The sequence below is a fragment of the Atractosteus spatula genome, chromosome 5 (assembly GCF_055471065.1).
Source record: "Atractosteus spatula isolate fAtrSpa1 chromosome 5, fAtrSpa1.hap1, whole genome shotgun sequence".
Taxonomy (NCBI): Eukaryota; Metazoa; Chordata; class Actinopteri; order Semionotiformes; family Lepisosteidae; genus Atractosteus; species Atractosteus spatula.
The window spans coordinates 15561301-15574066 of record NC_142710.1 but is presented as its reverse complement, the minus strand read 5'-3'; the positions used below and the strand labels follow the sequence as shown (position 1 = coordinate 15574066).

At 42.6% G+C, this 12766-nt stretch overlaps 2 protein-coding genes across 2 annotated transcripts; one reads left to right on the top strand and one right to left on the bottom strand.

Moving 5' to 3' along the window:
• The first annotated feature begins 182 nt into the window (after nt 1–182).
• Nucleotides 183–6514, top strand: znf511 (zinc finger protein 511). Its single transcript, XM_088916998.1, has 6 exons — nt 183–426; nt 2393–2466; nt 3173–3374; nt 3949–4073; nt 5074–5271; nt 6006–6514. Exons 1-6 carry the CDS (start codon nt 217–219, stop codon nt 6073–6075), a joined length of 879 nt encoding a protein of 292 aa, XP_088773124.1. The 5' UTR covers nt 183–216; the 3' UTR covers nt 6076–6514.
• A 3465-nt stretch (nt 6515–9979) lies between these two features.
• Nucleotides 9980–11732, bottom strand: msx3 (muscle segment homeobox 3). The gene is made up of 2 exons (XM_088916424.1): nt 11324–11732; nt 9980–10398 (listed from the first exon to the last, which is right to left on the bottom strand). Exons 1-2 carry the CDS (start codon nt 11730–11732, stop codon nt 9980–9982), a joined length of 828 nt encoding a protein of 275 aa, XP_088772550.1.
• Between the last annotated feature and the right edge of the window lie 1034 nt (nt 11733–12766).

Sequence of the window (12766 nt, the reverse complement as noted above, 5' to 3'; positions counted from 1 at the left end):
TTCAGTCAAAATTAGACCTTTGGAGTAAATGCAATAAAATTGCTCAAATGTTTTTTTTTCGGTTACATAGGAAGTGTCCGCCTCCATCGCCTCTAACCCCAGGAGCAGCAGGACCACGGAGACACCCTGAGCTGGGCCGCGCCTGCGTCATGAGGTGTAGCCGAGGAAGCGCAACAAATGACGTAACAGCAGCGTGCTTGCGATATTGTAACTGACATGTTACCGCTCGAATTAATCCGGTTTTTAACAGCAGCAGGCACCAGCAGCACCGACATTCAGGCGATACCAGTCCTGCCAATCCAGCGGACAGCAGAAGAGCCCAGTGCGGTACAGCAAGTCAGCGGCGATGGTGAAAACGTCTGCAGCTCGCCTTTTAATTTCACTCCGCAACGAATACGGTTAAACAAGGAACACGAATTATTTGAAGTACGTTTTTTTTTTTCGAACTGAGTAAGAACTGTAAATTAAGCGACTTAATGAGACTTGGTGCTGCTCAGTTCCCATGACTGCTTGCTGTATGTGTGTGTAGGGTGGGCTGTGCTCCAGGGTTTCTACGCCTCAGCAATCTCTGCAGTCTCCGAAGCTGCTCCAGTGCTGCTGTAGCTCCGACTGCTTTCACCGAAAGCCTTTGCATAACTCATGCTTTCGCTACCTATTTCCGTGTCACTATATTTTATGTGCTCTGGAGACAAAACATGCAAAATATGGTGGTGTAGTTTTTTTATTATACTTTTTTCATCTTTAGAATCAACATTTTATTCTTTTAATTCATAGTAAACAAAACACTAGGAAGGAAATAAAATCGGTCTACCAAGAAAACAATAGGAATTTTCCATGCAAAAACTGAGAACCAGCCTTCTCATTATTTTTGTATTTCAGTCTCCGTGAGTCTTTGTGATGATGCCGTTGTAATAGGAGTTATTCAGCACACAGACCAGAATACTCCCACAGGTGTGCGGAGCCTGAAAGTGCTCCAGTCCTGCTGGCACAGGCCTGTGGGCCCAGGAGGTCTGATGCCTGTTGTGGGGGTGCAGTTCATGAGCAGGGAGACGCGCTGCAGAAAGACGGAGATTGAATCCCAGTGTGGAATGAATCACACGTGTCGGCTCTTCTTGAGCGGGTCCTGTGTCCGTAACCTTGCCGGTGTTTTTATATTCGACTGGACGGTATTTTTAATTTCCCACACCTCAAGAGTTTCAGAATTAGTTAAAGAAGCATCTTGGAATGTTTTAAGAATCTGTTGGATTCTTGAAGCCTAAAATGATATAGGACGTAAGGGGGACGTGACTGCTATCATTTTCGACAGACATGGTGTCTTTCCTCATATGGCTTAGTGGTTAGCACCCTTAAGCCTTAAAGGATGAAAATACGTGATGCATCTTCCAAAGGGTGTTTGCCTTCTCATCTGTATAAAACCTGAAAATCATTAACAGCCCACCATTACAGAAATTGTTAGAGATTGAGAACTCATCTGAAAGGCATGCAGAAGACACTTTGATGCTCTTGGACAGCAGCGGGCATTCCTGCTCCTTTCTTTAAATATCCAGCTGCTTACAGCTCAGACAATGGTCGGTGTGTTTTCTGGCACATAAGAGGCGTGACCGTGCAGGAACGGGGTTAAACAGTGGTGCTCTGTGGGGCTGATTAAAGCTGTGATCCTCGTGACCCCGCACCTGCTGGGTGTGTCCAGCGGCCCGGCCCTCCAGGCGCTCAGCCGAGCCCTTAATTCAATTAACTACTTGATTATTTCAAAGGGTTGAGTGTGTGAAGCTGTTACACAGCTAGAGGGTTTATGACAACTGAAGCAGCTGAAAATGCTAAAGGAAGATCATCGAATTAAGCAAATTATTGGGTTCAGTTAGGGATCAATGAAGCAGCTCTAAGTCCAGCTGGAAGGAAATCTGGAGACAGGAGCCCAGGAGGGGGAGGTGATTCTCGTTACTGAGTGTCAGATCTAGGGCTTGTGGTAATTCAGAGGAAATGGTTCCCGTGTGAAGGGTATTTTGCATTCTTAGAGAAATTCCAGAGGTTATTTTATTTAGATTTGTACATCCTAATACAGCCCATTGCCCAGTTAGCTTCTGTGCCTTGGAAAGACAGGTGTGTGTGGAAATTGGTGTATGCATGTATTTCTGTCCATAACAGCATCAACGATCCATTGTGTCTCTGGAAATTACTCCACAGATATCATTCTTTGAGATTTCAGTATATGTGCAATACCTGTACTGTATGTTTCCTAAAAGGTCTTCATTTTTAGTCCTATCTTTTTAAACACTCTGTATTGGTGATAGGAGAGATTGTTGGGAAGAGTTTATTCTGTGCAGAACATTGACTATACCAACATGACATTTCTTTCTAAAACTAACCAGAGTGGCTGTGCCTCTCTTAACAGGATGGGGATATACAGAGACATCTGTACCTGCAGGATGCTGCCACCAGTGTAGCGGAGGCAACTGATAGGCCAAAGTAAGTATCGACAGTCATCGTTTCCCATTCATGTTTCTTTCTGAAGGAGCATGGCTAGTCTGCTTGTCCGACCTCCAATTTGCAAACAGCCATACTGGCTCCCTGGACGGTACATTAGTTAGTTTGCTAGAACTGCACAATTACCTCTTGCTAGGATGTATGGTGTTCACTAAAGTTCGAAGAGGGATTAGTGTTGGCTGTGTACAGTGTAATAGCCATTGTTCCAGTTAATATAATAGTGAACAACCTTGTATTAGTTACAAGGTCAGTGTTAATGCAGCTGTGTGTAAGGCTGGCAAATGGTTAAACAGCCATAAGAACACACCTTAGGAAATGCAACCTGTTCCCTCTAAAACCAAGCAGCTCCCTTGAAGATTCGGGGTGGTTTATGTTGTGTAAAGCCGTCTCTCCGAAAGGAATGGCGATGATGACACTGGGTGTTGCACTTTTCGAACCTCTCATTGGGCACATGCCTGGCAAGTGATTTCATATGGGAAAACTCATCTCGAATGGCTTTGAAACTTTGGACGGAGAGACCTGAAACACATGGGTACAAACCGGAGTGTACGCTACGGCCCGGCATTAGAGCACAAGGCCGAAGTGCCCCAGCTGTGACCGGAGCCAGTCCTCTCGCGTTCCTTTAAAATTCAAAAGCCTGTGTGCCCCCGCACCCACACAGACACCCCCACCGTCTCCCCCCCCCCAGGGTTTCAGAGTTCCAGTGCCACATCGCTGGCTGCAGGGAGCTGTTCGACACGCTGGAGGGCTACGAGCACCACTACAACGCACTGCACCGGAACGTCTGCGGCCACTGCAGGCGCTCCTTTCCCTCGGGCCGCCTCCTGGACATCCACATCCCGGAGTGGCACGACGCGCTGTTCCAGGTCCTGGCGGAGAGGCAGAACATGGTTCGTCCCCAGCGGTCTTGGCAGTGGGGGAAGGGGGAACCGATATGCTAAAATATCATCTTTTCCGAAGAAAACGCGTGTTCCGCGACAGATGGGATAAAATATCGGTACTCTAAATAGCGTGAGCATTGCACAAACCCTCAAAGGACTCCAATGGACTTTATGTAGTGTAGGAACAAGTAAAGGTTTATTCCACGCTGGAAAAAGAAGAAAAGAAACACAACGTTTCGGCTGTGGAGCTTCGGGTGTCACACGTGTTTTTCTTCTGTTTTCAGCACGGAATAAACCTTTAGTTGTTCCTTTGCAGCCAACGCATGCTGACGCGGCTACCTACTTTATTTTGTGTAGACATATATCAAGTTAATTCTAAAGATATTTTTAAATGACGATAAGACTTCAACTAATAAGGGGCTCTAATTTCAAAAGATGGGTCAGGTGGAAATAATGATGATGCACAGGGTTATCGTCTTTTCCGTATTGCTGATTTTGAAATGCTGCCATCTAGTGGTGGCGGCAAGCTGTTGGTGCTGCTGATGTAGGGGGGCTGAACGTGACCTATTCTCTTGTTTTTCAGTACCAGTGTTTGGTGGAGGGTTGTGATGTAAAACTGAAGACAAGCGGCGAAAGGAAAGATCATCTGATAAAAAAGCACAGCTATCCTCCAGATTTTAGATTTGACAAGCCAAAAAAGAGCAAAAGGTAAAGCTTGGAACCTCTTAAAATGTAATCGCTAAAATGCATGAAAAGTGAAAACACATCGGTCTTTTTAAAAATAAACACATGTATTTCTGAGTGTTTGATTTAATGTTTTCTTTTGTACATTCAATTCAAATACACTTCACCAATGTGTATTATTCTTTCGCACGAGTAACAGTCAGACAATATTGTTGTTTTATTTAATTTGAAGTGTACCTTTCATTTATTAAAGGACAACAGAGATATATATTAAGAGATAAAACATAACCAAACAAAAGTGATATAAAAGGAGTCATATGAGTAGCACAAATCTGACGCACCATGAAAATGATGTTTTAGAGTTCTTAAGAAACCGTGCATCGTTAGAGCTCTGGAGGAACCTCTGTCTAGACTTGACGTAGACATGAGTCTGTGATTTGCTTGTTGTGTTTCCCTGTTTCACCTTGTATATAAAATATCAAGTAGCCACCTACACATTACAGATATTACTGTAGTTTTAATCAGGCAGGTTTACAGCTGTATGTGAAAGCAGTCTCTAAACAGATGGTTTGTTTTGTAATTGTCCTTGTAACATTTTGAAATACTGCTGTCCATACTTTACTCATTCCAACTTAATGTGAATGCTAAAGCATTCTGTGATGACTTGTGATGTTAGACTTAACAAGTTCAAAGTCCTGGAATTTTACCTTAAAACCACAGCACTCTGTCCCCCTACTGAATAGAATTATAGAATTGGAAACACATGTCTGAATCACAGCAGGATTCACAAAGGAATAGTGAGTCTGTCTTAGAACTGAGGTTGCTCTTCAGAACTCTCATGAAGATGTGATCTTTACTAAAAGACGTCCTTTTCTCTAACTGCACAGTATTGTGGGCATTTAACATCCAGGATCCTCAGCCAAGTACCTGGACAGTGGTTAGTGTACCTTAACGTACGGGGCATGATGGTTATCGCCTCTGCTTCATGCAGCTGCATGTCTAATCCATTTTTTCCCCTCCACAGCAAGGCTCAGGAGAAGCCGCGCTGGCAGAAAGACGCGAGCATGGATGTGTGTGAAGCTGCCGCTGTCCAGCTCAGGGAACCGGAGCGCGCGGAGCCCATGGAGTTCTCTCCTTCTGGAAACACAGCTCCGGCGGGCCAGGCCTCTGGGACTGCAGATGACTCTCGCGCTGAGCAGACCAAGCCACGCTATTCCTACAAGTATGTACAGTGCAGAGGCGGATTGAATTCTTTATGGCCCACATTATATGGGACATGCGCCTGAATCATCTGTGTCTGAGTTAACCTCCTGAGAAGCAGTTTATCTGTGTAGCATCTGCTATCAGAAACAGTTTATTCTGGGCATCTGAAAGGTCTAAGAAATTCTTTTTTTAAATGCAACTTAGACATTATAGAATGACCAATATGTTGTTTGATTAAAATCCTTTAATAATCCACGCAAATATTAACAGGGATTTGATTGGATGTTTTTTGACATTGTGGTAGATTTGTTTTTTCCATGTGGACTGGGGAACATGCAGTCTTGTGATCGCTTATATGAGTCCACACACATTTCTAGTTAAAGAGCCAAGCAAGAGGGTGGGAGATAGATTCTGATTCTGTTGACCAAAATTGCCATTGCAGCTCCAGGAATGGCCTCATGGTCTTATCTTCCTTTAGAGCTTTTCAGACATGTCGGCTTCATAGGTTAACAGCGCAGGGCAGCAGGGTGCACTAGTGGTTAGGATTCGGGTCTGAATCCTGCAGGGGAACCATGAATAATGTTCACCGCTCCAGAAGAATGCTCTGTTAAAAAAAAACAATGAGGGTGCCAGTTCAAGAGAAAGGCTTTTAAACAGCCCATTTTGTGATTTCTGTTGACATTTCACACTGATGGCCACATCATGAGTGAAGTCTGTGTGCCAAAGCGTGATCTCTGTCTGCTCTGTCCGCAGGGTACCACCGTCAGTGTGCTTTGGGCAGGGCTCAGTGCGAGGATTCAGGGGCACCAGAAGAAAGAAATGAAGTTTCGTGGGGTGATGAGTTTTTTTCTGAAAGGTGTGTAAAATAGACGCAGGACCCTGTGGTATCTGTACCAAAGTCCTGTATTTCATTATTTGCCAATGAAATGTATGGATTTAACTAAAGACACAGGACTCTGTAAGCATTATTTGTGCTGAAAATATTTCATACTGGCAGAGCAATTGTTGTATTGTATGTTTTTAATTATATTTACCAGTCGTATAACAATAAAATAGATGCTTAAAAAGATGTTTCTTTTTAAAATGTTATGAATAAAATATTTTTATTACGCATTTTAATTCGATATTAGTGACTGGTTCGTATGTTTTAGTTTTTGTGTAAACTGCGCCTGATGTGGATGTGTACTTTATAGTGAATTTGTTTTCTTATAAGTATTAAAGAAATGAATTATTTTAGTCTTTAATAAAATGCATGTACTATACGTACAAATGTCCTTTAACGAGACTGGTATTCGTATTACAACCGAACGGTGGCGCCCTTGTATTATTGGCAAAGCTGCCGCCAGCGGGCTCAGCTACTGCACGGGTATTAAGTACTTCAAGTTAGCTTACCGTACAAGTAACAATACACGACCTCCTTCGGTAAAAACTAACCTCGACACAAGCAGTAGTAAAGATGGTCTCTTATAGACAACATGAATAATCTTATTTTAATTAACTGTAACAATATTTCCTGATTATTTAAACACGGGTTGTTATTATCATAGTTTATATAATAACAATAATCAGCAACTTTGTCAGTTGTGCTGTATTTACTGATTCGACCCTACTGCCTGTCTTAAATGGATTGAACATGCTCCTCTCTAAAGCAAGCTTCAGAAGCAATTTAAAAAGTAACTTTCCGTTTACATTTTGTGTGTATTCTGTAGATTTGATTTTTAGAATAAATAAAAATGGCGTAGGACGGACGTTGCTCGTCGGAGGTGTAGAAGTCCACACTCAAAAGGCTCTTCAGGCCGGGGCTCATGGCGGGTTGAATGACGTTGAGGTGAGGTGGGCTCGAAGTACTTGGGTCCCCCTGGAATGGGACTCCGGCCTATCGGAGCGCTGCTACTCTAATCCATGCGGGAACCTGGACCGGGACCTTTGGGGTAAAAGACAGGCCCAGCTCAATTGTGCGACAGCAGTGTCCGCTTAACGGTCGGGTCCTGATCCTGCGGCCTTCCATTGTAGTGGTAAATACTCTTGGTGGAGTCAGAAGTACTGGTTAGAGTAGACGGAGTAACTACAGTACAGTACTGTGGTTATCCTTCCAGGGGTGTGTACAGCGACTTCAATGCGGTTTCACTACTTTCAATCTACATATACAAAACCTTTCCGTGCGTACATGTGAGAACAGTGCGAGACCCTTTTCTACCGGTCTCAGGTGGCGTGGGAGCGCACGCCCTGCGCAAGCTCCTTGTTTCATTGCTGCGTCAACACCGAAGCTAAAAAATCAATTTAAGATCAGGTTAAAAATATGGGGTTATTATATTATATATATTCCGCCCGTTACCGGGTAGAACTGCATCGGTTCTGCCAGAACCGGGCCGTTGAGTTACCAAACTGGAATCGGCGCTGTAAGGATCTGGATGTACGCTGGGCTGTGTCCGATATTTATGGCAGCCTTAATGAAGTCGGATGACCCCCTGCACTGACTGCAAACCCACGCTGCCTGAAATTAAACTGAAAGGCTTCTTTCTGTTGCCTAACGGGACCGCTTTCTGTCTAATCTATCCTATTTTTTATTTAACGTTTAAAGGGGAAAATTGTCCTTTTTTAAAAAAAAAACCGAGCACTTATATTCTAATTACATTAGAGTTCAAAACTTAAAAAACACTTGTTGGCAGGGGGGTCCGATAATGGACATTATGAGAAAATGAAGACAACGTTTCTAAAAAATAATGTAAATTAAAAGACTTTATTGAATACTTTGTACAAAAGGCAATTGTTCGTTTCTAATAATATGTACAAATATGTACAATGCGGACATGTACATTGTATGGATGTAAACACATTTAGCAGTTTATATATAATATATAACATTTAAATAGCGATAATCCTGCTTATTCTTTGTGAAATCGTGGTTGCAGAAAACCAAACGTTATAGTCTACAATTTTTATTTACAGTCATAGTTCATATAGGTCTTATTTTTTATATACGAATACAGCATTAAAAACACGTTTACCCTTTGACTGGGTAACGCCTACTTTTTCAATAGTGCTTTTTAATAAGAGCTCATTTTAAAACAGAAAAGTCATTTAATAGTCACTCGTCGCCTTTTTGCAGACATCCAACAGAGAAACCACCACACTTATAAAGTTTACTGGTTTGTTGCAAATATAAATTTTCAACGTGATGCAAATGTACAAACACACGAACACTCCAAAAAATAGAAAAATAAACTCCTCGGAATTTCCTTTTGAAACGTGTACTGCGACGCAATATTGGAACGGACAGTTTCATAACTCGACAAGAGTTTCTCCGCCTTTATCGCGGAACATGAGGGGAAAAAACCCCCCGCAGGTTTTCGAAACTCAGCACGATGTGGCCTTTCACGATTTCAAACAACTGTCTCCCAGTTCCACATATTTTAATAATTGTTTTGGAACATTTCTATCAGTACTGTATGTCTGTAAATCATTCCAAGATCTTTGTTCTGAGCTGATAAATATTTGGTCCATGAACACCAATACAACCGTTAATTAATTCATGTTATAAGGCTGGGTCGTTATTTAATTCTAAAAAAAAAAACGCACATTAGAAAAAAAACCTAACATTCACACAAGTTGTCGACGAGAAGCAGCACCAGTAAGACGATGTACTGCGACTCAAATGCTACTCTTTAAGAAATCCAGCGGTCAGAGCTCACTACGCTCTCTTCTTTGATCCCTCGTCTCACTGAATCTCGCCACGGGAGACCAATTTGACCTGTGAAAGCAGTTCGGAGTTTTGTATTTCCATTGCACCGAAAGGAAAAGGCACTCTGGAGTTTAAATAAAACAGAGTAAAATTTCAAACTTATGTCGCGGTTATTACTTTCTTGAATACGATACAAACTTTTTAACGTTTATAACGTTGCAGAGAGCCAACTAAGTCTGGTTATACAGAGAACATTACCGGAATCCGTTTTTATTCTTAATATATATGACAGTCTTAATTGACTATTTGTAGATCTGAAGATACAAGACTGTTTCTTAACGTAGTACCTTGATAGATTATTAGAACGAAAGTATTCCCTTAATTAAAAAAAACAACGATTTTCTATGTTCGTCAATTCGCCAACATGAAATGAATGATCATTCATTTATACGACTTTTTCCCTGGAGTTCAAAAACCGAGTCGTCTTATTTTTTTTCATGGTGGCATGGTGTCTTTTGTAATTTACTGTGTTTTACATGGTCAATATTCACTTTCGGACTCATTCCCAAAGTCCGTTTCACACCCCCACAAATTAACTATCAACAAGATCATTTTATCAGCGGCAGACGATCGCAGGAAAAAAAAAAGTCAAATATCTGAACTCTTAATTAAAAATAATATTAAACTGATTAAAATATTTTTGAATATAAATCGTAATATAGCGTAACCTTAGTAAACTAAAGTCCAGCCTTAAGAGCTGATATAAAATACATTTAGGCTAAGTATATATTTTTTTTTTGCTAGGGCTTACAGAAACTGAAACGACGTTAGAAGATATTTTTAGCGCTTCAAAAGTTCACATTAATTTTCGCCACAGTTTGTGATGGGGAAGTATATGAGGCACAACGCCCGTGGACAGGGGTAAGAGATGGAGAATCTTTGTTTGAAGGCCTATACAACCAATATATTACTTGTGCCAAACGGGCCAAAACAGTACTTCAACATGGCTTTTACAGCTAGGCTGCTTAACGTCAGCCTAGTTCCGTTATGATAAATAATACATCCCGTAGGTGACTGGTCCACTGAAGAGTCCCGGGACCGGCAAGGCTGGTCTATGGAAAGCGTTCGACGGTCCGTACAGTGAAGGAGAGCCCACGTGCGCTCCAAGGGGGAACGGGAAGGCGAACGCAGGGAGGAGAGGTTTCGTGGCTAGTTTGAGTTTCTCCAGCTCGGCCTCCTGCAGTCTCTTGGCTTTAGCCCTCCTGTTCTGGAACCAGATCTTGACCTGCGTCTCCGTGAGGTTGAGCGAGTTGGAGAACTCGGCTCGCTCCGCGATGGACAGGTACTGCTTCTGGCGGAACTTCCTCTCCAGCGCCAGCAGCTGGGAGGTGGTGAACGGCGTCCGGGGCTTCCTGTTGTTCTTGTGCTTCCTAAGGGTGCACGGCGGCGGACTGGAGTGCCCTGCTGAAACGCGTAATGCGCACTGGTGAGAAACATTTCACATGGAATAAATATGATCAACTCCAACCTGTCAAAGAGCTATTCTGCATCATACGAGGTGTTATAAGTAAATCCCTTATATATATATATAACTATAAAACAGGTGATACTGTAGCAACGGATAAAGAGACATATATATATATTATAGTATCGACGCTAGGCAGACACAGCTTGCTTAAATTAAGTTGGACCCGACAGCGGGGAAGTAGGCGCAGGTGGTGCGCCAGTATAAACGTTACTTCTGCCGCCTACCGTCAACTGAAGCCTCACTTTGACCAAGATGGTCATTGCCCTACCACATTGACGTTGGAATTAAAATAAACCCAAATACTTTTAACATAAAGACTAGGTCCTAACAAGTATGCAAACCACCACCCAACTCTTAAACACAACGTCCCACTCTATTACTGAATATGCACGTTTTTCCAGCTTCCCACGTTTAAATCTCACCAGTATACCAAGCTGACTGAACTTTTCTGACCTTTACAACTTCAGCAATCAGTATTATACCCAAATAAACATCACCCTCACGTGTAACATTTTTATGTTGCATTTCTGCATCTAGAAAAAGGAAAACACGTTACTCTTAAGCGAAATCTAACGATTGCTAATTAAAGGAATTCATGAACACACTTCAAATATGGGTTTTCGTTTGATGAACTGTGACTGAATATTCTCGGTTTCCAAAACAAACATTGCTCGAAAGCAAAGATACAGTTTTTAAAAAAAAAAAACAGCGGCCGCACTGACCCGTGCGTAAATACTTAGTCAGTGGCCTGTACACAGTGATTCACGTCTGCGATTTTGCAGTTTTAACCACGATGAAGCAACAAAACAACAGACTCACGGACATTTACAACCAGAGGTCGGTGGAGAGTAAAAGACTTACTGGGTGGAGTTGAAAAAGACGAAGTCTGAAACCAAGTGCTCTGGTCGCTGTCATGAAGATCCTCTGTCTCACTTTTCGGACAGCCTGTTGAGTTAGGGAAGCTGTCCACGGAACGAGTTTTCTCTGCATAAACCCTCCTGGGAGAGTGCGGTCCCTCCTGCTCGCCAACAGGTTTAGGCGGAACCAGAACCGGCTCAGTGGAGGCATAATCAGTCCGGCAAGCCGTTCTGTCCGAGATCAGCGACTCTACGCTGAAAGGAAGGCTGGGGGTCTTGCTTTTACATCCTTTCGTAACCGTCTTCTCTTTTGATTGTAAGTCTTCCTTCTCGGAATCCTCTCTTTCGTGTGGTTTAATCTCTTGAGAGAGAGGCCCCTGAACAGGATTCATGATACGAGAGAAAGGGGCCATACACCTCAGAATAAATCTCTTGTCAGTCCTCAATCGCTTCCTGGCGTGCAACAACGGGGCTGCGGCGTCACCCTCTCTGTCAAAACGCCAGCCACTTTTCTGGATAGCTGCTGCGTTTCGGCTATAAGTTCTGCAACTTTTCTCTTATCTCGCCGCTCTCCAATCGGCTGGCTAAATGGGCCCCATGACGTTGCCAGCCTTCGTTGTGATTGGCCAGCAGGCTTCTAAAAGACATCAAGAATGATTTTGAAAGGAATGAGTAGTTAATCATAGATGTCTTGCTGTGGAAGTTTATTGATAGCTCAAGGGCTCAAGTCTCCTAGGAGCGCAGAGCGAGTAGAGCAATTTTACTGCAATTAAGCAGTAGGGCAGCCTTTAGAAAGAACCTCTTTACTCATTAGCTGGGCACTTATTGAAACCATACAGTGGGACAGCTATCCCCTTTGACATTTAATTACTTATACATTTCGGCCAAAAAGAGACACCGGACATTATCCACATTTTGAACATTATCATTCAGATTAAAGGGCTGCGCATGCAGTTTTCATCGCTTTGTTTCAGAACGTCTAAGAATACATCACCTCAGTAAAACATACTCTATATTTGGTTCGTGAAAGGAATTTTAATAGCTATTGGCTCCGGGTTTTATTTAGCATGGAAAGAAAATACGTCAGAACATCTATCCATCTAAGGCAGAGATCAATTTAAATTAAAAATGCCGTTTCACGTTTAGATTTTTAGAGTAAACACGATATGCCGCGTATAATGTTTATTATATTAAGCTACTAGTTAACAAACAAGATGTAAAAGACCCACATGGCAGTATTACAAGTGTTCATGACTTGCCTTGCCCCTTTAAGGTTGCTGGAGTTTCTACTGAAAAGCGTCAGGCAATCCTTCACCATAAGTCAAAGCATTTAATAAGGCAGACAAGTTATGTTTTGGAAGGCGCCGGGCTCGGCAGGATCAAAAGAGGACGCTACCTCAGGGAGAAAAGGCAACAGTTAACTCCACTTAACCAATTGTCCTCGAAA

Bases quoted from the DNA above. Each gene is read 5' to 3' on its own strand.
- znf511 (XM_088916998.1), top strand. From the start codon at position 217: ATGTTACCGCTCGAATTAATCCGGTTTTTAACAGCAGCAGGCACCAGC. The intron at 427-2,392 runs GTACGTTTTTTT...CTCTCTTAACAG, and splicing joins AGGAACACGAATTATTTGAA to GATGGGGATATACAGAGACA. The intron at 3,375-3,948 runs GTTCGTCCCCAG...CTTGTTTTTCAG, and splicing joins TGGCGGAGAGGCAGAACATG to TACCAGTGTTTGGTGGAGGG.
- msx3 (XM_088916424.1), bottom strand. From the start codon at position 11,732: ATGGCCCCTTTCTCTCGTATCATGAATCCTGTTCAGGGGCCTCTCTCT. The intron at 10,399-11,323 runs GTAAGTCTTTTA...TACGCGTTTCAG, and splicing joins GTCTTTTTCAACTCCACCCA to CAGGGCACTCCAGTCCGCCG.